This window comes from Oryzias latipes, chromosome 24 (genome assembly GCF_053564925.1).
Source record: "Oryzias latipes strain Hd-rR chromosome 24, Olatipes_Hd-rR_3.1".
Lineage (NCBI taxonomy): Eukaryota > Metazoa > Chordata > Actinopteri > Beloniformes > Adrianichthyidae > Oryzias > Oryzias latipes.
Genome location: NC_136260.1, coordinates 9133508 through 9155046, shown reverse-complemented (window position 1 = coordinate 9155046; position 21539 = coordinate 9133508). Strand labels below are relative to the sequence as shown.

At 38.7% G+C, this 21539-nt stretch overlaps 2 protein-coding genes across 3 annotated transcripts; both read left to right on the top strand.

Moving 5' to 3' along the window:
- Positions 1-8: 8 nt before the first annotated feature.
- Positions 9-5212, top strand: il20ra (interleukin 20 receptor, alpha). Its single transcript, XM_078942884.1, has 8 exons — positions 9-25; positions 180-341; positions 1632-1755; positions 1866-2068; positions 2154-2329; positions 2399-2543; positions 2609-2745; positions 2842-5212. The coding sequence occupies exons 2-8, from the start codon at positions 293-295 to the stop codon at positions 3511-3513; spliced, it is 1506 nt and encodes a 501-aa protein (XP_078799010.1). The 5' UTR covers positions 9-25; positions 180-292; the 3' UTR covers positions 3514-5212.
- Positions 5213-6894: 1682 nt separating this feature from the next.
- ehd3 (EH-domain containing 3) lies at positions 6895-19191 on the top strand. 2 transcript variants are annotated; one of them, XM_078942883.1, is made up of 9 exons: positions 6903-7881; positions 10319-10495; positions 10960-11057; positions 12873-12920; positions 15137-15278; positions 15377-15476; positions 15596-15766; positions 17056-17220; positions 17295-19191. In XM_078942883.1, the coding sequence occupies exons 1-9, from the start codon at positions 7655-7657 to the stop codon at positions 17820-17822; spliced, it is 1656 nt and encodes a 551-aa protein (XP_078799009.1). In that variant the 5' UTR covers positions 6903-7654; the 3' UTR covers positions 17823-19191. The 2 variants fall into 2 exon arrangements, with proteins under 2 accessions (XP_004083786.1, XP_078799009.1); XM_004083738.5 differs by lacking the exon at positions 12873-12920 and having other exon boundaries at positions 6895-7881.
- Positions 19192-21539: the final 2348 nt, after the last annotated feature.

Here is a 21539-nt window from a genome sequence, read left to right as displayed (position 1 = left end):
GCTCAGGTGTCGTGCGCGCGGACAGGTACAGCCACATTCCTTTCTCAAACACGGAATTAACGCGTCGTTGAAAGGGGATTTTTTTTGCAGAGCGCTCCCATTCATTGAGCGCATTCTTACCTCTACTTCCTTTTTTCCACTTTTAGTTTAACAGATTTTTTATTTTACTTTCTTTTTAGTTGAGAGGCAACCCGATTTCTTCAATGCGCGTGAAAAGTCACTGGTCCACGGCAGGTGGAGGGACTGCGCAGCTTGATTCTCCTTAAAAATAAACTAACCCCCGCGCGCAAGGATGTGGACAGCCTTCGTGCTAATGAACCTCTTGGGTCTTACCTGCACAGGTAAGAATTTGTTGACATGTTATTGTGTGTTAAAAGAAATCCTCGCGCGCTGGATGAGAAAATTGGTCAAATGTGTCCAAAAGGAGAAATCCGATCTAATTTTCCCAAGGCTTTCTGTCATTTCATATTGACTATCTCCTTTTTCTCAATAAAAAATAAAAAAGCAAAATGATCAATTAACAGACTTTTTTTTAAACATATAGGTTACTTTTAACAGCTATTAAAGAATTATTTAAATCTTTGATTTTTTTTTAAAGACAACAAGTTTATAAACGTGTGTGATCTGGTTGTAAATGTAATAATTTTAAACCTTATTTAACAGTTCAAGATAACAAAAATAATCAACTTTATAAAAAACATAGATGGTTTTTTTCCATAATGTTTACCTTTCTAGATGAGTTTGCTGTTAATTGATCAATAACAAATCAAAAACGTCTATCATTATTAACTAAATGTAAAGCTAAAAATGCAGTGTATGAGCTGTTTTTACACAGTTCTGTGGCATTTATGACTTCTGTGAAATAGATACTGCTAAGGTCCTAAAACTCAATTACATGCCCTTTTGTTCTCTGAGGCTTTATGTAAGTATCATATAACAGGGATTGATCTATAAAGGTTTCTTCTGAAACTTTGTTGAAACAACAAAGATGTCTTCTGTAGGTGTTAATGGCATAAACTCTTAGTTATACCCTTTAAATTTCTGTCTTTATTTAAACGAGCTGCAGCATAGTTCTCTTTATTTGATTTTTTTCCAGATCATTTAAGGCATAATCCACCTCTGCATGTGCATTCATCAACTGTTTACTTCCTTTTATGTCAAGAATGACTTCTCATAGCTGACAAACTTTTGTTTATTTGCTTTAAACCCGCCAAATGTATAACTGCCGTGTTTTGTGCAACAAAACATGAAAATAAACACCAGTGAATTACTGAAGCTATGCCGAAATAATAAAAAGCCTTTTGGTTAGTATAAGAGGAAATGTAAAAATCTCAGTTTGAAAAGACACACTCCGTGAAAATGGTCTTTTTTTGTGTTTTCAACATGTTCTTGTGTCATTTTTTCTCGTGATGGTGGACAATAGAGAAGAAAGAAAATATAAATTGTTAGAAATAAACTTCAATCTTCAAGGCACAAGCGTCTTGTTCTGCTGCATTCAGATGCATCCACTTGTGAACAAATAGCTCCACTCACTTCTTTGCACGCTTTTACAATATATAAAAGACTGGAAAAGGACTTCAAATGCCAACTCAAACTCATGAAGCCATGTTCATTCTTGTTCTCTTCCCCAGTTGGATCCTTCCCTCCAAGCCCCATCAATGTCAGCTTCTCCTCTGTGAATCTAAGAAATGTGCTGCACTGGTTACCAGGACATGACACGCCAAATGACACCCATTTTACAGTCCAATATGCCATGTAAGTGAAGACCAAGTGGTGTTATTTGGCAAAAAAAAGGGGTCTGATCTCTATTGAGTCGTTTACTCCTCGTTGCTTGATTTTTTTTTTTTTTTTCTGGTCTGTTTTAGCTACGGCGAGAGCGTTGACGGGGGGAACCAGTTGAAGTGGATGGCGGTGCGGCAGTGCACAGCCATTGTGCGGACCTGGTGTGATCTGAGCGCACAAACCTCAGATTTAGACGACGGATACTATGCCAGAGTTCGTTCCGTGGTCAGAAAAAAGTCCTCCAAGTGGACGGGTTTACAAAGACGATTTGATCCTAAAGAAGAAAGTAAGTCACAGAGTCTGTTTTTTCAAATATACTTCAGACATTTTTTGGGAAATAGCTCTAATTTTTTTTTTTGGGACGTCAACAGCCAGGCTTGGGCCTCCGTTAATTACTGTGGAAGTACATAACAATACAGCTACCATCACTCTGAAGGGGCCAATGAGATACCAACTAAACAATCAAACCACAGCAATTTCCATGGCAGAAATCTACACCCACATGACCTACAACCTGTCTGTCCACAACACCCACCTTGACCAAATGGTAAGTCAGAACATCTAAGACCTTTGTTCTCAGCCTTCAGGAGCTGACAGTGAACGTGTGTTCTTGCAGCACCATTATGTATTGCAGAAAGGCTTCTTCAAATATCGCCTGTTGAGTTACAACACAAAGTACTGCTTCTCTGCACAATCAAGATTACTCTTCATGCCGATTGAATGCCAGCGGTCAGCGTGGTACTGCATCACCACAGCTCAAGGTATAATTGATTTAAAACTGTAACCGGCTCTTCAAATCTTACTGAAAGATGATTTTCTTCCTCAGATCCTTTGATTGAGCAGCTGCAGAGGGTGGTTGTGGGAATTATTTTTCCATTTTTGTTCATTTGTGTAATCGTGGTGGCTGGCTTCATCCTCCATCGGTACATGTCTGGAAAAGAAGAGAAGTCCCCATCTGTGCTGGTAAAACACAACAGAACCTTTTTTTTTTTCAATTATACTTTAGAAAAAATTAGTACTTTTACAATTATTCCAAATTTCCTTCTGCTTTCTCTCCAGAAAAAGCCTTTCGACAAGTTCCCTCTCCAGAACAAGCCTTTTGACAAGTTCCCTCTTGATCAAACTATCCATGACTGCCCTGTCACTGAAGACAATCGTACTGCAAAAGAGCCCCTTCTACATCCCATAGACCAGTGCCCCAACAACACTCCCCCACCCAGTTACTCCCCACCCAGTTACTCCCCACAGAGGCCTGCAGAGCCCGAAGAACTTCAGAATGACTTCTCTGTTGAGTACGGAGATCTGTTTGTCACTGTGGACAGTGAAGGAAGAGAGCATCAGACAAGACAGGCAAAACTGACAGAAGATGGTGACGTTCAGGGTGGTCTGTCTTACCATCCTCAGAATTTATCCCACATGTGCCCATCAGCGAATTTGCAGACACACTTTAATAAGTGTACAGATGTCTTTGTGATTTCTGGGTATGCTTCTCAGAACCCTAATGAGATGGAGGGGGTACCTTTTCTCCCTGGATTGGAGGTGCAATTCAGGGAGGAAGGGAACTTGGAACCGGAAAATCCCCTGGAGCCGTATGTGACTAAAAGTGTGATAAATATGGACGACGTGTTCTTCGCGCAGAATTCGGAGACGGATTGGACTGAGAAAGAGATGGACGAGGATGTAACTAATGATTTAGTGGCCAAATGGAATTTGACCATCTCCATGGATTAGGACATGACACTACCAGAAAAAATAAAATCTAAAATCTTATTAGAAATAAAGCAGATCTGTTCATTTAGACTGCAAAAAAATGGATTCATGTTGATGTTAAAAGACTGTATAAACTTTATTGGTAAGCCTGAGATTGCTGCTGCTTTTGCGGTTCATAACTTTATAAAAGAAAAACCCTCAAAAGCTAAACGTGTGCAGAAATCTTGGAGTGATGAAATCTCAAACTTTTATCTTGATAATTAGTCAATGTGCCATTATTCCATGTTTTTTTCCAATGAAAATAGTACTATCACTGCTTTGCATCTCAGCAGGGGTTAGTTTACTTTACCAATCCTATTTAAGAAAACTTTACATTTGGTTTCTTCATATTTTTGATGTGACTGTTAGACTTAGGCGTGGTTTGTTTGCATGGCAATGGAAGTTGAAGTTAACTTAGTTTATTGTTTGCCCCTGATTTGACACTAGTTAAAGCGTGCATGGTTTTCTTCCAACCGAGTTTCTTTTCTGTTTAAATTTTGTACACACATTTACAAGATTGCCCTTGTTTTCTATAAGAAAACATTCTATAAAAACATTAGACACTTTAGTATTTAACCTAAGGCTTTTTTTATTACTAAAATTTGGAAACCTATGTTGTTATATTCTCCTAAGAGTTGCAGTGTTTTCTTTTGTTTCCTTGCCAAAACCTACCAAACTTGTTTGTGCTGTTAGAGTTGAGATCTTAATCTGACTGTCATTGTGCTCAACCTGTTTTACTTTGAGTCGGTTTAAGGCGACATTGCTGAGATTATTATGTGTGGTGGAGACGGGTGTGTGTTATGCTGTCTCATTTAGTGCTTGTTGGACTTCATTCTTTTATCTCAGTATCAGACAGATTAATTGAGAACAGTCTTGAAATGTATGCAATAAGGAACAGGATTACTCAAAGTAGTTTTTTTAACAACAGGCTGTAAGCTGTTTTCTGAACCACTGGTGACCATGAAGGAAAGTGTAGTATTGTTGTTAGTTTTTGTTCCCTTCTGTTTTGTGTACTGCTCTCAAAAAGCCTTTAGAGAACAGTGGAGCAAAGAATGTGATTCCTCCAGGTTCCCTCTTGAAGATTTGTGAAGTTCTTTTTCTCCTTTGTAAAATATTATGCTAATTATGTTTCATTTATAGTTTTCAAATGCCAAATCATCATTTTTGGAAACTTGAATTTCATAAAGGAATGTTTTATACCTTCTTTGTTGGGTTGTTTTAAGTGTAAAGTTCACATTCGGTATTTAATTAGAATCTTCAGTTTAAAAATAAGGAGATACTGAAAGTAAATGTGGATCAGACTACCCTTTGCACTCTGTTATGTTAATATTTAACATGTGAAAAGAGGTTGAGGGAAAGCAAACTGACTGGAAGGCAGAGACATCTGCTGGACAAATTGTGAACACTCAGTTCCTGAGCCAACCCTCTGTCATTCATTCAGAAGATCACATATTGAAGTCCTTTGACCATGTTGTTTCAATTGCTATAGGCCTAACAAACTTTGGCCATTTAGGTGGGACATTATAAAGTGAGACTTAACTGTTTGGTCCACCCAATGGCCAATAATGAAAGTAAAATTAATTAATGCACACACATTTGAGCTCAATTAAAGCAGTCTGCCCATTTTGGGCTGCGGCAGTTGTCAGAGACTTGTGCAATAAAGAGAAGAGAGTGTTCAGGACCGGGATGTACATGTTTACTTTTCTGTGAAGTTGCATTGTTGGAAACAAGCTCCCAGTGGTCATTTGAGGAACTGAAACGTTTGGTACTTACTGTTGGCTTCAAATTCCTTTTAACATTTTTTAAAAATATTTCTTATTGGCCAATGAATGCCATACTCTCAGGAGGTCGTTTATGGCAGTACCTGCAGAAGTAAAGTATGGATGCATATGAGCCCTGAAGGGATTTAGTGGGTTCAGTGGACGGAAGATGGATGGATGGGTTTTGGATGATTTGTCTGAAGCCTCTCTGCCCAGACAAAGCAAAATTGTTTGTTGTCATTCGCATAACAACAATGCTTGCCTCTCCAAAGCAGAGTTTATCAGAAATTAACTCCAGAATTTGAGAAAGGAGAGGATAGTCTGCAGTCGGCAGTCATGACCTGAACCCCGTTTGATCACTGGTGGATTCTGCTTGTTGTTTAGGCCAGTGACCGGTGCATCTAAATTGGGTGACTGTGACTAATGCTGGTTGTAGAATGGAACAATAAACCACAGCAGTTTGTCACCAGGCTGATGACCAGCATGAGAAGGTTCAAGGCTGACCTACAGAAGGATGGTGAAGGATCAATGGCACAACATGATAATTAATTGGTCAAAGAAATAATTTATACCCCTGATTCCGTCAATGCATGTTCCTTAAAAAATGTGGCATTATTTGAAAGGGTATAAAACAGGAATAATAGTTGAAGTTGGACAAGTTTTTAATTATGAAGTGGAATTTTGAAGACAAAGAAATAATCTACCAAACACAGATTCCTTTACTTTTTGTGTTGAGTTAAAGACCCACTGCAATCATCTTTTGATCTATTTTAAAAAAATTCCTAGTGGTCTATTAAATACATAAAAAAATTGTCTGGCTTTATAGGACACACAGTTTCTGCAGAACGGCAGTAGTTCATCCGAAATTTGTCTCGGTATTGTGGGCGGGACTATCGGAGAAAGCCTCTCCTCATTTCCCGTCATCCCTTTGTTTACACCTCTCTCCCGCTAGCTTACAGCCCCTCACACCTCCAACCAAACATTACAGGTGCAAAAAAAAAAATGGCGAGCAATATTTGAGCAATTCAGCTGTACAGTTTTGATCCAGATGCCAGCTCAGACGAGGAAAACAAAGACGTACCATGATCTTTTTGTCTGTAAGTGGATGCATCAGAATGAAGTAGAGCAGGGACCTTGTGGGCTTCTGACTGTTGCACCCAAGTCACGGCGAGAGGCTTTTTTCAAATGCATTTTTTCATCAGATTTTGATTCACAACAATTTGAATGAAGACATTTTTAGAAATGCAATTTTTAGCTTAGTTTTCTTTATATATGTCATCTATGACAAGAAAGTGAGAAAAACACCATTTTAATTGGAGCAGGTCTTTTAGAAAAATAAAAATTAACCAATTTCCCTTTTAAAACTTTTGGGTGATACAGTTACATTACTTTTATGATACTAAATATTAATTTGGTTTTGTATAAATCAATGTATTTTTTTTTCAACTGAGATGTATTTAAAAGTATGATATTAGTTCATTAAAATTTCCTAAGTGAAGTTTATTAAATATTCATTTCATATCCCTTTTTATTCTACGTTTAAGCTAAATGTATGTGGGAAAATAAACTGTCATCTACATGTCTTAGTCTGTAGATGGCGCAGTTTTATTTAACGTCGGCTCCTCCGTCTCTCCTCATCCAAGATGGCGTCGGCTGCCCGCCTCCGCCTCGGCTCCAGCATCCCTGGGCGGGTCCTCTGTGGGTCGGGCAGCCGGCCGTGTAGCACTTCCGGCGGGATCAGGTTTCCTTCAGCCCCGCATTTAAATGGAGCTGCAGGACGTCAGCTGCTGCCTCATTCAGCGCTGAGCCGTGACAGAAAGCGGCCCAGAGCGCCTCTTCCACTCCCTCCCTCTGTCTGTCGACACTGAAGGAGATCTTAAGTGATCGTTCCTGGACGGTTTGGGTTGTTTTTATTGATGAGAGGACCGGGGAGACTGAACAATTAATACCGGCGGCGGCTGCAGCTCGGTGCATCATAACCGGGATTCCATCGCACTGGGACAGTAGCGGAGGGATATTAGCTTTTTTTTTTCTCCTTCAGCGTTTTGCAGCTTCATGAAGGAAATAGCAAACAAACTCACTGAAAACTGAGCTGTTGTTGTGCAGCTGTAGTGGCCTTGGCTTGTTGGGCGGATCAGTGTCAGGTTTGACGTTTGATAAACAAAGGACATTTTTTGTCATTTAATCATTAGAACTGACTAAAATCCTGAACATTTTTGTAAGTAAATGTCACATTTTGTTTGAAGTTTGGTCTTCATAAAAGTTTTTTTTTAACATTTACCAAACGTCGAGCTACAAAAAGGCAAAAATAATAATAATACTAATAATAACTCTGGTAGAAGTAGTCCAAAAGCACAGTAACCATGTTCAGCTGGCTTGGAACCGATGACAGGAGGAAGAAGGATCCAGAAGTGTTTCAAACGGTCAGCGAAGGACTAAAGAAACTCTACAAAACCAAACTCCTTCCCCTGGAGGAGAGCTACAAGTTCCACGAGTTCCATTCTCCAGCCCTGGAGGATGCTGACTTCGACAACAAGCCCATGGTCCTCCTGGTGGGACAGTACTCCACTGGCAAGACCAGCTTCATACGGTGAGAGGAAAACAACAAAACAATCTGCACTTATTGAGCCACAGGCCTCAGGGAGGGGTTTATCAAAGCATATGACCTCCAGTATGCCTGGAATTGCTGTGTGTCATGGTGAGGAACATTAACACCGGGGTGTTTCTGAGGATCTGTCTCCCACACGCCAGTGTAGACACATGCACACGTGTGCACACAGGGAGGGCGAGCGCAGCAGGTAATTGGCAGATGAGGCCTTTGAAGATCAGAGAGGATGCTGTTAGCGACTTCCTGTTTCAAGACGTGCACACATCCCTGTTGTCTCATCCTCTTTCTTCTGATTCTCACTCGCGCTCTTCTCGGCCTCGCATCTTTTTATTTTTTTAATTTTTTGTCATTGGGGAAAATAATCCCCATCAGCTGCTTCAGAGCCAGAGCACCACTCAAGTCTTTTCTAAGACCTTTCTTAGTCCCTGCGTTTGAATTCATTGTAGCTCAAACCTAAAGTGACTCTTAATTTTTCCTGAGTGCATTAAAAAAACAAAAACAAAAAACACATGGAGGGGCAGTTTTTTCCAGTGTCGCAGTACAAAACTCACATTTGCCTGCAGTGCAGAGGGTTTACGATGCAGGACGGTGCTTCTGCACTCTGTTATTCATGACTCTGCATCCTGAGTTTGTGTTTGGTCTGAGTTTATTCATTTCCTTCAGAATTCCGGCGCCCAAATTCAAATCTTCCATCAGGATGCAACTATAAACATTTTGCTGCAACACACAAATGTCATAATGTAAGCTAGTCCATCCACGATGTTTTCCCCCTAAAGTTTGAATTTCTTGATGTATTGTAAAGCGTGTTGTCCTGAAGGTGTGCGTGGGGATTGCACAACTCGTTGCAATAAGGATGGCTAACACTGTACAGACACGCTTGTTTGGAGATGGTTCCATCAGGCGCTGCTGGCTCCTCTGGCTAGGTGCGTGTTTGTGGATCCAGAATAAGGGTACTAGCTGGTAAAAAAAATAAATAAAATGAACACAATATTTCAACCAAAAAGCTTTGGAGCTCCTGTCCCTCTGGATGCAGATCAAGGCCATAACCTCACCAACAAACAGGAAGCAGATCATCTGTCTGTGCAACAACAAGCATGAATAACAAACACCTCATTTATTATCATTTAACACGAGTGAACAAGTTATGAAAAGAGAAAAAAAAGTTTAAAATACGAAATCCCAAACATTTAAATAGGGAGTTTTTACCCTAATAATCAAATTGCCTTGTCAATTACTTGACACTAATTGATAATAATTAAAGTATAAATCAAAGCTAAAGTATTGCAGTTATTCTTTTAGGTATAATAATACTGTATATGCCGTCATGAATGTAAAAAAGAACATTTTTTACTTTAAACTACTTTAGAAAGAGTCATTTAGAAGTTAATATCTGGTTTTGCTATTTGCTGGACGACAATTCAAAGCATTTTAGGCAAAAATAAAACAAAACAAATTGTTGCCAGCAGGTTTTATTGGGTGATTATTAATTACAATTTTAAAAACTTTTATGTTGCATTTCTGAAAACAAGGATGAGCAACAGATGGGCACAGAGAAGCGTCTGCTGCTCCACATCAGTCTGGAAATAGTTTGGAAGCCGTTTCACAATCATTTGGAATTCATGCTTTTAGTCTGAGAAAAGTGGAGCCTGCCAGGAACTGCATCCCAAAGGTTTAACTTTAAGATTTAGTCACTTTGCACGATAAAAGTTAACGTCAATCAAAATGATTTAAAAAAAAAAAAAGGCACATTTTCTCCCACTTCAAAGCTTAGCAGAAGAAATATTTTTGTTAAGCTGCAGGACTTGAAGGAAAAACCAAAGTTGAGTTTTTTTTTTTTTTTTAATATTAACAGACCAAATGATGTTTATTCAGATAAGATCTAGTGGAAAAGCTTTCAGGCCTTCTGTTATAGGTGAATGATTTAAAAACCCACTCCAATGGAAGTCGTGTTGCCTTTTTCTGATGATAATCTGTACAACCAGATAGCTCCGATATTCCTCGCCATTTTAATTGCACTGGTAATGCTAGGTTGGGGTTGTGAGTGGGGGCAAGCTAAAGGGGAGAGAGTGTAAACAGATGCATGACGGGAAGTGGGGCGGGCTTGTTCTGCACCTACAGTCCTGCCCACAACTTGGAGGCAAATGTTTAATGAACTACTGGCACTCTGCAATATAGAAAATCAACGTTGTTTTTGGTTAAAAACAGAATAATCATAATTAAAAACCACTTGGAACCACTTGGAAGATCAAAAGATGGTAGGAGTGGGACTCTAAACACTTTACAGTTTTGTTCCATGAAAGAAACTTATCAAGCAGGCTGTAATATATAAAGATGACATCCTCAAGATTGGTCTAGGTTATTAGAAAGAGTATTAATTGTTCATTTGTTTTATCTCCACTGCCTTCATAACCCGCCTCAGCTACCTGTTGGAGCAGGATTTCCCTGGAATGCGGATTGGCCCCGAGCCCACCACGGATTCTTTCATTGCAGTGATGCACGGGGACACAGAAGGGGTGATACCCGGCAACGCTTTGGTCGTCGACCCCAAGAAGCCCTTCAGGAAGCTGAACGCCTTTGGAAACGCATTCCTCAACAGGTAGTGGCTAGAAGCGCCCACAAATGCACGCACCTGCGCCGCTGACTGACGCCGCATGGAAAGTGGAAACAAAAGGCGATAGTGGGGTTGAGTAATGGAAGCGTTCAGCAGAAAGCTGTGGAGGATGGGAGAGTTTGCCAGTGAGAATCCACACCAGCTCTCTACATTCCTGCGTGATTGAATTTCCCTCTGCTCACTGCCCAGGCTTTTTCAGTGGAAACGGAGAGATGGGTCGGCAGAGAGTGGCAGGGTCTAGTAAAAAGGAACAATCCAGAAACCTCCAACAATAACAGCCTTCAGCCAGCAGAAGACATGCGTGTCCTTTCGGGTCAACAGGGTTTCAGTGGACAAACCTCCCAACTGCTCAGATCTAGTCAGCTGGAGACCCCGCAGAGAGGAGGTGGAGGCCTGGTGGGATGTTAACCATCACAGCGTTTCTCACTTCTGTCTCTCCTCTGTTGCAGGTTTGTGTGTGCGCAGCTTCCTAACCCCGTGCTGGAGAGCATCAGCGTGATCGACACGCCGGGGATTCTGTCCGGAGAAAAACAGAGGATCAGCAGAGGTAGGAAACACAACCCTAACTCTCATTTTTGTCTCTTCAGCGGTGAATAAACATGCTGGACTGTCAGTGTGGGGTCAGTGAGCTAATTCAGCCTCACCATTGAAGTGTGTTTTGCATGGGTTCGAGTTCTTTTGCATCAAAAAGCAGGTAGTATTGTCAAAAATTAAAGCTTATATTGATATTTAGTTTAATCCTGTGGCTTTGCACCAAAATGGAATGATCCGGTGGTTTTCCTTCGAGTTCCATGTGTGGAGTTTGTTGCCGAGTTTGTTGCATAACATGCCTTAACTGCAACCTCATCTGATTCCAGGCAGGGTTCTGTTTTAGATTGAAGTTTTCCCGCCTCCGGTCTCCATCTTGACCATCAAATAAAGGCAGAACTACCCCTAATTATCAAGAAAAGTAAAGAGCGACATGTGTTTTCCATTGAGAGAAAGCAATATTTGTGGGAAAAGTCGAGTCATTTCCGAACAGAAAAATAAAAAAGCTGAGAAAGGAGGTTTTGACTTCAAATAAAATGATCTGCATGCGCCAAAAGTCTTCAGTAAAGATTAAAAAAAATCAACAAGTGATTTTAAATTAATTGCTTGAGTTATAACGAAACTAAACATAAAAAAATGCAAGACTTTAGTGAGTACTTTTTCAATTGAGATAAATGTATTTATTTATTTGAGAACAGTTGTGTTGTCGCTGGAGCACTGAGGTAGGAGTGTGATGGTATGGGCCTGCATCAAGCAGGGACAGCTGATGTTTGAAGTCCCAACTGTTAGAACACATCTTTCCTGCTGAAGAGGATTAGCTCTGTTTACACTAAACGCAATAGTTGTTCTCTCTCTTACAGCTGCTTTCATTCAACATTTCCTAATGAAAAAGACATTTTTATAAGACTCCCCTCAAGCATTTTAGCAAAAAAACAAGCCAGAAATAAAAAAAAAACAAAACTTTTAACGATAGGGCAAAGTAAAGAGTGGCTGTTGAGCAAGAATCTTTGTCCCAATGTTGGGCTCACATTCCCCAGGTTGGATGATGGCATCACCATGCCAACCACTAACAGAGGATAGGTTATAATTTACTCTTCCCAGTGTTTACCCCTTCTAACCTTTTGTGCAAACTAAACATTTTGTATTCAATTTCTACCATTTTTTGTAGCAAGTCAAACCTAAATTTAAATTCCACTGTAACAGTATGACATTAAAAGGAGTAATCAACAGTTTTAGTTCTGTTTTCCTGCTTCAATCAAATTTAATGTATTTGTTTCTTCTTTGGTTTAATGATCCTTTTAACAAAGTATTCCCTTAAAAGAAAGGAAGTCCTGGCTTTATTTTCATTCAGTGTTTTTTATATTCCTTCTTATTTTGCATTTTAAGCAGCTCCAAATTCAATAAGACGTGCTTTGCAAATGGTTACGTCAGCTTTAGTCAGAAGAAGGCTTTCCTTTCTCAAGTCATCACCACACTTTTGAAATATCTTAACATGCTTTCGTGCATCTACAGTTTTTTGAAAGGGTCTCTAGAGTATTGATTGATAATTTTTAGCTTTGATAAAATAGAAAATAGTTGCATCTTTATTTAGAGAACCATTTTTCTCACATTGTGCTATTTTACACACAGTTTCTATGCATTTTTGTAAACTTTACCTTTTCAAAATAATTTTTTTATCCCCACATAACTTAAATGTTTTATTGTGAAAATATGCAAATATGGATTAATTTGCAAACAAGAATTGGGTTGTAAATATTCTGTTTCTTTCATCTTTATGACATTTTTCACCATTTCATTCATGCGTGTGTGTGTATGTGTGTTTATGTGTGTCCAGATAAGGAGATGTCAGGCTATAGCTGCCTGCATAGATGTCCTTATGGAGGTACTGTAGATGACAGAACAGATCTGGCTGTCAGCTCGCTGAAGACCAGCTAAAACAATGATATCTTGATTTTGAGCATTTATGGGCTGTTGCGTGTTCTTCAGCACTTTTGTCACATGATGGGGGGGGGGGGGGGGGAATTAGAGTTCAACTGGAGCCTCCAGTCAATATGTTAGGAGGATAAATGCTGTTGCTAAAAAAAAACTTCATACAGTTAAAATAGTTTATGTTCTTCATAAAAAAATAATGGTTGCTTTCTTGATTTGTTGCTTCAAATGCTTCAAAATAAAAAATGTAGCCACATTTTTAGTTAACAAAATAAGTTTCCTACGAAAATGGTAGAAAATTGCTTTTATTATCAATGTATCACCCCTACCTTAGTATTAATCTCAACATTTGCTCAATAATTCAAAAAGGGATGGTTAAATATTTTCTACCTTTTGCAGTTATGGGAATACTGCCCTCCTGTGGCATTATGGGAGAGTTTTTTTTTTTGGCCCTATATGTGACAAAGTCACAGGTTGAAGAACAACTCAAAGCATCAAGGTATCTGCTGTGTGTCTGTCCTAACCATCAATAGTGTCTTTTTCAGCTGCTCTATCGAGTCTTTGAACTTTTCTTCTGCTCACGGGTTGGCGAGCAATCGACGCAGCTAACTTTTTTGTCTCTGGTTAATTATTTTTTAGGTGTGTTTAAACATTTATGGCGGTTGATGATGAACTCTTTCCCCTCCTGGGAAGAGGAGCAATGCATGCCGATTTTTTTAAAATTCTTTTTTAACTCACTGACTTCCAGTTCCACTGTGCGTCTTTCAGTGTCGCCTCACTAATCCCGTGTTCAACCTTTTGTTTGTTGTTCTCCTCATATCCTGTGGAATGCCTCCAGGTAAGCTGGAGCTTTGTCCTTGAGGAGGACAAAGTCAGAGACGCTAGGGGTCCAACTCAGCACAAAATTAGTGACTTATTCATATATGAATAAGTTATAGATATCTCTAAGTTCTCCCATAGTCCAAAATGTTTTTTTAAAACTGTAAAAGTAAAAATACTATTCCCTGCTTTAAAAAGATTTTTTTTACATTTTTTAATTTGTAAGAGTAAATTGACATTCTTTTCCTTCATCATGTGGCTCAATTTCTAGCTCCATCCATCACCCTGGAGAATATTGCTTCATCATGTCATCCCCTCCTCCTTATTGCTAGAATAAAACTGTCCCTCAGGGTTGAAACTTTTACATGCAACCCGAATGACCTTAGTCTTTAAGGACCCACTCTGATAAAAAAAAAATCATGTTTTTGTTGTTTTTTTAATATATTCCTGTTGCATTTTTGTCATGATGGAGGACATATGTAAAGAAAATAATAACCAAAATTACATTTCTGAGAATTTCTTTATTCAAATTATTGCGAATAAGCAACAAACGGAAAAACAATGCTGTTTGAAAAACAGTTCAATTACGACGAGCTTCCTGCTCCGCTCAGCAACAGAGAGGTCCCACCAACAACTCAGGGGTGAATGAACTCCTGCCACTCTGAAGAAACTATGTCCTGGAACAGGGGTGTCAAACTCATTTTCACTGAGGGCCACATCAGTATAGCGGCTGTCCTCAAAGGGCCGGTTATAACTTATACATGTAACTAAATGTAATGAAAAATAAATGTAACTACTCATTAATGTTAAAGAACTCATTTATTTATTTATTATAACTTTATAAAGTGACAATTATAGTTGCATAGAAAACATATATTTGCTTGTTACTCTAGCATAAATCCTTTTACATAAGATTCTGTCAGGTTAGATTATATGGACAGTGTTTAAGTCCTAATGTATAGTTGCCCAATCCGATATTTCAAGGCAGATTCCCCCTAGATATGAATAAATACACACCAATTTTTATTTTTTATTTTAAGAAATCAAAAACTTTTATGCTCTCGGGGGCCACATAAAATGACATGGAGGGCCACATTTGGCCCCCAGGCCTTGAGTTTGACATATGTGTCCTAGAAAATGACACAGGTTTTTTGATTTTGGATACAAACGGCATAATCATAATTAAAAGACCACTGGTAACGTGTATAAAAAGGATCAAAAGATGATTGGAGTGGGTCTTTAATATCCACTCCTACTTTGATCAGTGTAGAACTGCAATAAAAGACAGTATAAATGTTGGAATATTTACATCTATTCACATTTCTGCTTTCTTTTCTCTTCTCTTCTCAGGCTATGACTTTGCTGCTGTCCTGGAGTGGTTTGCAGAGCGTGTGGACAGGATTATCCTGCTGTTCGATGCCCACAAACTGGACATATCTGACGAGTTCTCAGAGGTGATAAAGGCCCTGAAGAACCATGAGGACAAGATCAGGTACTGACAGGATTTTCTGATGCACTAACCAGGTTTATGTTGTTAAGAAATCAGTTCATCACGGTTATTTTTTCCTTTTTCTTCTTCTTCTTCTGCAGGGTTGTTCTGAACAAGGCAGATCAGATTGAGACCCAGCAGCTGATGAGGGTGTATGGCGCTTTGATGTGGTCATTGGGGAAAATTGTCAACACCCCCGAGGTAGAACGTACTCCAGAGAGGCAAATGCTAATGACCTCTGGAACAAATGCTTGCTTTTAACTAACTATGACAAAAACTGTTTTGCAACGCATCAAACCTGCTGGTCTTCTCATCGACAGGTGATCCGCGTCTACATCGGGTCCTTTTGGTCCCACCCACTCTTGATTCCTGACAACAGGAAGCTGTTTGAAGCAGAGGAGCAGGATCTATTCAAGGACATCCAGTCTTTACCCAGAAATGCAGCGCTGAGAAAACTCAACGATCTGATTAAAAGAGCAAGACTAGCCAAGGTGAAGCACACAGATGCATTCAAGTGACGTTAATTTTATCCAGGAACCAAAAAATGCTCTGTGTTATTGATTTATTGGTCTGCAAAGAAACTTTCTATCCAAATTATAAGACTAACATTTGGTTCCATGTTAAAAAACTAGCAGTTGGCCTTGACAGTAAAGTCTTATCGCCGTCACATACCAAACTGTACCGGACGATTGTCATTATTCACCTCTGGGAAAATCATTTCCCACTTCCTTTTATGGACAGGAAGTCAGGTAAAAGAGGTGACACTGGTGTTGATGAGGAAACAAGGAGGAAGTACACATAACGCACACACACATTTATTTAGTTGAGTGACGTTTTCCTTTTCCACAGCTGACAGACTTCGTGAATGATTCAAGGACATAAACTGGATGATAAAAGAAAACTTTTTTTTTAAAATTGTCGTTTTTCCAAAAAAAAATAGCTTCACAATTTCAGGAAAGGAAAAACGTATCTGCTTTATACTTACGAAAGTGTGATAAACTGTAGACATTACAAACATTCTTGTTATAAATTCCTCATTACAAAACCATTATCTCAATATGAGACCATTTTAATGCTAAATTAACACTTTTGTTGATTGACTTTATATATATATATATATATATATATATATATATATATATATATATATATATATATATATATATATATATATATATATATATATATATATATATATATATATATATATATGTCTGTAACACCATTATCTCAATATGAGACCATTTTAATGCTAAATTAACACTTTTGTTGATTGACTTTATATATATATATATATATATATATATATATATATATATATATATATATATATATATATATATATATATATATATATATATATATATATATATATATATATATGTCTGTAAAAATAAATAAAAAAAAGGGACAAAACGGTAGAAGATGAATGAATATATATATTTTTTTAAAACAGAAAACCTGAATAAAAAAAAATTCTATGTCTACCAAACTTTTCAAATGTTTCAATACTTTCAATTTTACATTATGTACCTTTTGAGCTTTTGAATTTTTCAATTTACAGTCTGGTTTCTCATTCACTTCAAACTGATCCGGGATTCATTCAATCCTGATTTTCATTAAACCCCCAAATCTCTTTTTCAGTTTAAAAATACAGTTTTAAACACTTTTAAAGTTTAAAAACTTTTAGTCATACTCTGCAGTGTAAACAGAAACACACAAACCGGTTTGTTCAAATTTAAGGTTGGCCATGATTTGAAGTTTCTATCTTCATGCACAGGTCCACGCTTACATCATCAGCGCACTGAAGAAGGAAATGCCTTCTGTTTTTGGGAAAGAAAACAAGAAGAAAGAGCTGATTGCTAGTCTGGGGGATATTTATAAACGGATTGAAAGGGAGCATCAGATTTCACCTGGGGATTTTCCCAATCTGAAGAAAATGCAGGTAAGTGAGGAAGACCTTCTAATGCGCAGATTGCTTTAAAACTGTGGGACAGTTTTGAGTGTTTTGTCTTTCAGGACCTGCTGCAGGATCAAGATCTCACCAGGTTCCAGGCGCTGAAGCCCAAACTCCTGGAGGCCGTAGACGACATGTTAGCCAGTGACATCGCCAGTTTAATGGTTCTGGTGCGCCAAGAGGAAAGCCAGCGGCCCAATTCAGCGGTGAAAGGTGGTGCCTTCGACGGCACTCTGAACGGCCCGTTTGGACATGGTTACGGGGAAGGGGCGGGTGAAGGCATCGATGAAGCAGAGTGGGTCGTGGCCCGGGACAAGCCTGCTTACGATGAGATTTTCTACACGCTGTCCCCCGTTAACGGGAAGGTGACCGGCGCCAACGCCAAGAGGGAGATGGTGAAGTCAAAACTGCCCAACACAGTGCTGGGAAAGATCTGGAAGCTGGCCGACATCGATAAGGACGGCATGCTCGATGATGAAGAGTTTGCCTTGGCCAACCACCTCATAAAGGTGAAACTGGAGGGACATGAACTGCCGTCAGAGCTGCCCGCACACCTAGTGCCCCCTTCTAAAAGGAAGATAGCAGATTAAGAGTAAAAACTATTCCATGACCATCTGTACTTTAAATTGCGCTACATCATCAGTAGAGTTTCTGCTGTAACAGCTTACGGTAAAGCAAAAACTGACAAATCCATTAGTCCTGCTGCGTCTGTCATCTTATTATTTGTGGTCTTTCTTCAGGCATGTATGCAGAAAAATATCTTTGAATAAAAAATGGAAAGTACAGAGCAACGTCAGCACATTGGCTGGAAATTACTCAGTCGAAAAAAATATTAGCAAAAAGTTAGATTTTTTTTTATTTTATAATTTGACCTGCAATAGCAGGAAAAAGGGTTGGATCTTTAAAGGGAGAGTTTAAAAAAAAAAGTAAATTAGTCATTAGTTTGTAATTCCTTTATAAACACGTTATTGCAGAATAAACTTCACGCTTGTTATAAAGAGTAAACACAAACACTGGGATATAGAGAAATTGGAGCAAAAGCAGAGCTTGTTGACATTAGCAGAAGAGTTCAGTTCCTTTTCTAATGTCGATCCAGATTAAACTGCTGTATTTATTGGTCATTCTACTTTCAGGTGTTTTTATTTGAGCTGTTTAGTTATGAAACATTAAGCAACAAAGATGTCATGAAGAAAGAACAAACATAAAGAGGGAGAAACAAAATCATTACAGACATTTGCACCAGTAACTGAAAAAAAACACGTTTTGAAACTGCAACATCTGGATGAAAACTCAGCCTTTAAAAATGTCATGAACCTCTATGGATACTGTGATTATTGAACAAAGATGATGAATGTGTCTGTCGTCATGTATGTATTCATTCAAACACAACTATTAATGTAATTTCTTGTAACCCAAATGTAATAACTTGTAAGCGTCGCATATGTATTAATTTTAGAGTTTTTTCTTTGATTTCCTGAAGGAAGAATCTGGAATAAACTAACATGAAAGTCCTAAGACTGAATCAACAGTTTGTTTATTTGCGTTGACTTGTGCAACACTGTGCAACACTTTATTAAGGCTCGTATGTGTCAGTGGAATACAGTAGATGAGATATTTCAAAATGCTGTTTAAGGTTGTTCTTTAGGTCATGTTTCTGTACTGCGACTGTAAATCTAATGAACATTAGATTTAGGAATCATACACATGTTCCTCTGTGCTGCACACATCACCTAACCTTTTTTCCCCCCTTTAATTTAATGTGTCAAGCAATTAAAATGTGAAGCAGATGGCTGTTGGATGTAGTTTGCAGAATCTGTAAGATGTTTCCACACTGGTTGCAACACAAACGTAGCAGCAAACATTCTGTGTTTAATGTCTCTAAATAATATTGCATCACTTGCTTTTGTGTCATCATAAAATGCTTAGAAGTGTAATAAAACCCATATATTCTGCTCCTAATTGTTGCTTTTATTGCGCCTAAAGAAATGTTTAATCGTATCAAGATTTTCCCACTCCCAAGCCCTTTGAGCAATTAGAGAATTTTGACAAAATTTAAAAAAAATAGTGTGTTTAGCAGGATAAAAAATAAACCTTTTCAATCAAAGTGATATCTATTTAGTGCAAAAAAGCTAAAAAGAGAAAAATATCAAAAGGCACTTGCTTGCTTGAAAGGGTGGGGTACTGGCTCCCTGAAAGTGATCACTTGCAGGTGTGCTAACGTCTAAAGCCAGTTCTTTTGCTGGCCTGAAACATTTAGGCCACTTCAAACTCTGATCTAAACTCACCATAGTTCCCTAACTGATTACTAGTGGCATGTTGCATTAACCAATTTTAGTTTAAAAACAGATTTTCAATATTCATAACTGTACAGGTGAAACATTTTTATAGTTATGTTTAAAAAAAGTCAAAAAATGAAAACAGATGGAAGCAGATTTATGCAAACCAATGTGTCTTATTTTAATGTGATATGAGAAGGGACCATTGACTGTGTCATTTACCGTATATGAGAACTGGACTGACTGAGTGAGACGCCACTTTATTTCCAGATCAGATGAAATTTAGTCAAATCAGTCACCCTTATTTTCCTTTTTTGCTGCAGCCAGCTGGAGCCAAACGGCATCAGTAAGGAGTTTACAACATTTATGTCGCAAACTTTCTCGCTGACAGGAATGAGCTTGTTGAGGGCACACCCCTACCACTGAAAATGTGTTCGAGAGAATCTGTCAATCATATGTTTTGGATGTTCAAAGTGAGACCATGAACTTTTATTGAAGCATCTGATTGGCCAGTTTATAACTTAAATAATTTGCGCTACAGAAAAAAAAAGCTCGGTAAAAAAATTAGGATTAGCAAGAAAAACATTGGTCATTCTGACAAATATAATGACTGAATAATAGCTGTTTATTTTTCTATGGGATTTTGGGATTTGCCGGTACTTTCTTTGTGGATCCCAAGGGGGAGGAGTCACCCAGTCCACTTCTCATATACAGTCAATGTACTGTATGGCAAGTTATTCAAGTTATAAACTGACCAAGACAGATTTTCCTGATCCTGCTTTCAAGTGGTAGGGGTGTGGCCTTCCAACAAGCTCACCACTGATTAGAGAGAGGGGTTGCCATGGAAACGATCACTCAGACCAATTCAAAATAATCACTGCTTACTGACGTCGTCTAGCTCCATCATGGCGGCGTCTGTATCGCAAAAAATGGCGACTGAACTGACTTTATTCCTTCTGAGCCGGAAATAAACCTTTTTCTATGGGTGAAGTCACACTCACTCAGTCCAGTTCTCTTTTACAGTCAAATACTCCATCCCAAAGAAGCAATGACCACTGTTTAAAAATCAGAAAGGAGGCATAGAAATGAGTCTAAAACAGCTGTCAGCGCTCCCAGAACTGGACTTTAGTCAACCCCGCCTCTTGTGTAACAGTTTGTCCACGAGCATAAATAAGTAATGAAAGAAGGAGTGCAAGACACTGCATGGTATGGAAAATGGAATTCCTAGATGTTATTCTTAAGGGGCTCCTTCTTATCTTGGCTTCAGCTTAGGGAGGTTTTCTTTCTGTCACAACAAGGGATGATAAAACTGCCATGTTCTGAGTACATTACACGTATGTTTTCATGTAAAGCATTTCTTGCACCAAACATAACACGAGTGCAGACAACAGGAAAGACAGGATGGGATCTCTCCCCGGAGCCGCATGCATTTCTATATCGTCAAGGGACCTTGGTGTGTGTGTCTGTGTGCAGGAAGTTAATGCCTCCCTCTCTACTGAGACCTACAGAGCCAACAAAACACAAACACACACACACACACACACATGCAGGCCACATGGAGGGAAGATGCAGAGGTCCCTTCTTTCACAGAGGACGTTCTGTACTTGCCCGCTGTTTCCTGGCGGTCCCCACCTTGACCCCTCTGTGTGTCTCTCATGAAAGCTCACGCATCCTCTGTCATAGCATGACATCAACTTAAATATACTGGGAGTGACAACTGTTTGCACATGAAATTCATTTACACACACAGCTATTGTGTTTTTGCACTTTTCAGGATATTGATAACAAAGCTAAAATTAAGTGTCCAAGAAATAACTCCTTCAATACAGAAGGCATTTTTACACTTCCTGGAAATATATAGAAGAGACAACCGGTCCGTGATAAGAAACTATGTCAAATCAGTGACAGATGAACATATTCCATCTTTGCCAGTCGGAAAACACACATATTTGGGATTTGTAATAAATGTGTGAGGCATCTGTCAAGAGAACATGTGGATGAGGTTGGGCGGGTGTGGTTTTTTTGGTTTGA

What these genes read in the sequence shown, in the direction of transcription:
- il20ra (XM_078942884.1), top strand. Translation starts at nt 293, where the DNA reads ATGTGGACAGCCTTCGTGCTAATGAACCTCTTGGGTCTTACCTGCACA. An exon ending in CTGCATCACCACAGCTCAAG is followed by an intron (nt 2,544 to 2,608) that starts GTATAATTGATT and finishes TTTCTTCCTCAG; the next exon opens with ATCCTTTGATTGAGCAGCTG. An exon ending in AGAAGTCCCCATCTGTGCTG is followed by an intron (nt 2,746 to 2,841) that starts GTAAAACACAAC and finishes CTTTCTCTCCAG; the next exon opens with AAAAAGCCTTTCGACAAGTT.
- ehd3 (XM_078942883.1), top strand. Translation starts at nt 7,655, where the DNA reads ATGTTCAGCTGGCTTGGAACCGATGACAGGAGGAAGAAGGATCCAGAA. An exon ending in GCATAGATGTCCTTATGGAG is followed by an intron (nt 12,921 to 15,136) that starts GTACTGTAGATG and finishes TTCTCTTCTCAG; the next exon opens with GCTATGACTTTGCTGCTGTC. An exon ending in AACCATGAGGACAAGATCAG is followed by an intron (nt 15,279 to 15,376) that starts GTACTGACAGGA and finishes CTTCTTCTGCAG; the next exon opens with GGTTGTTCTGAACAAGGCAG.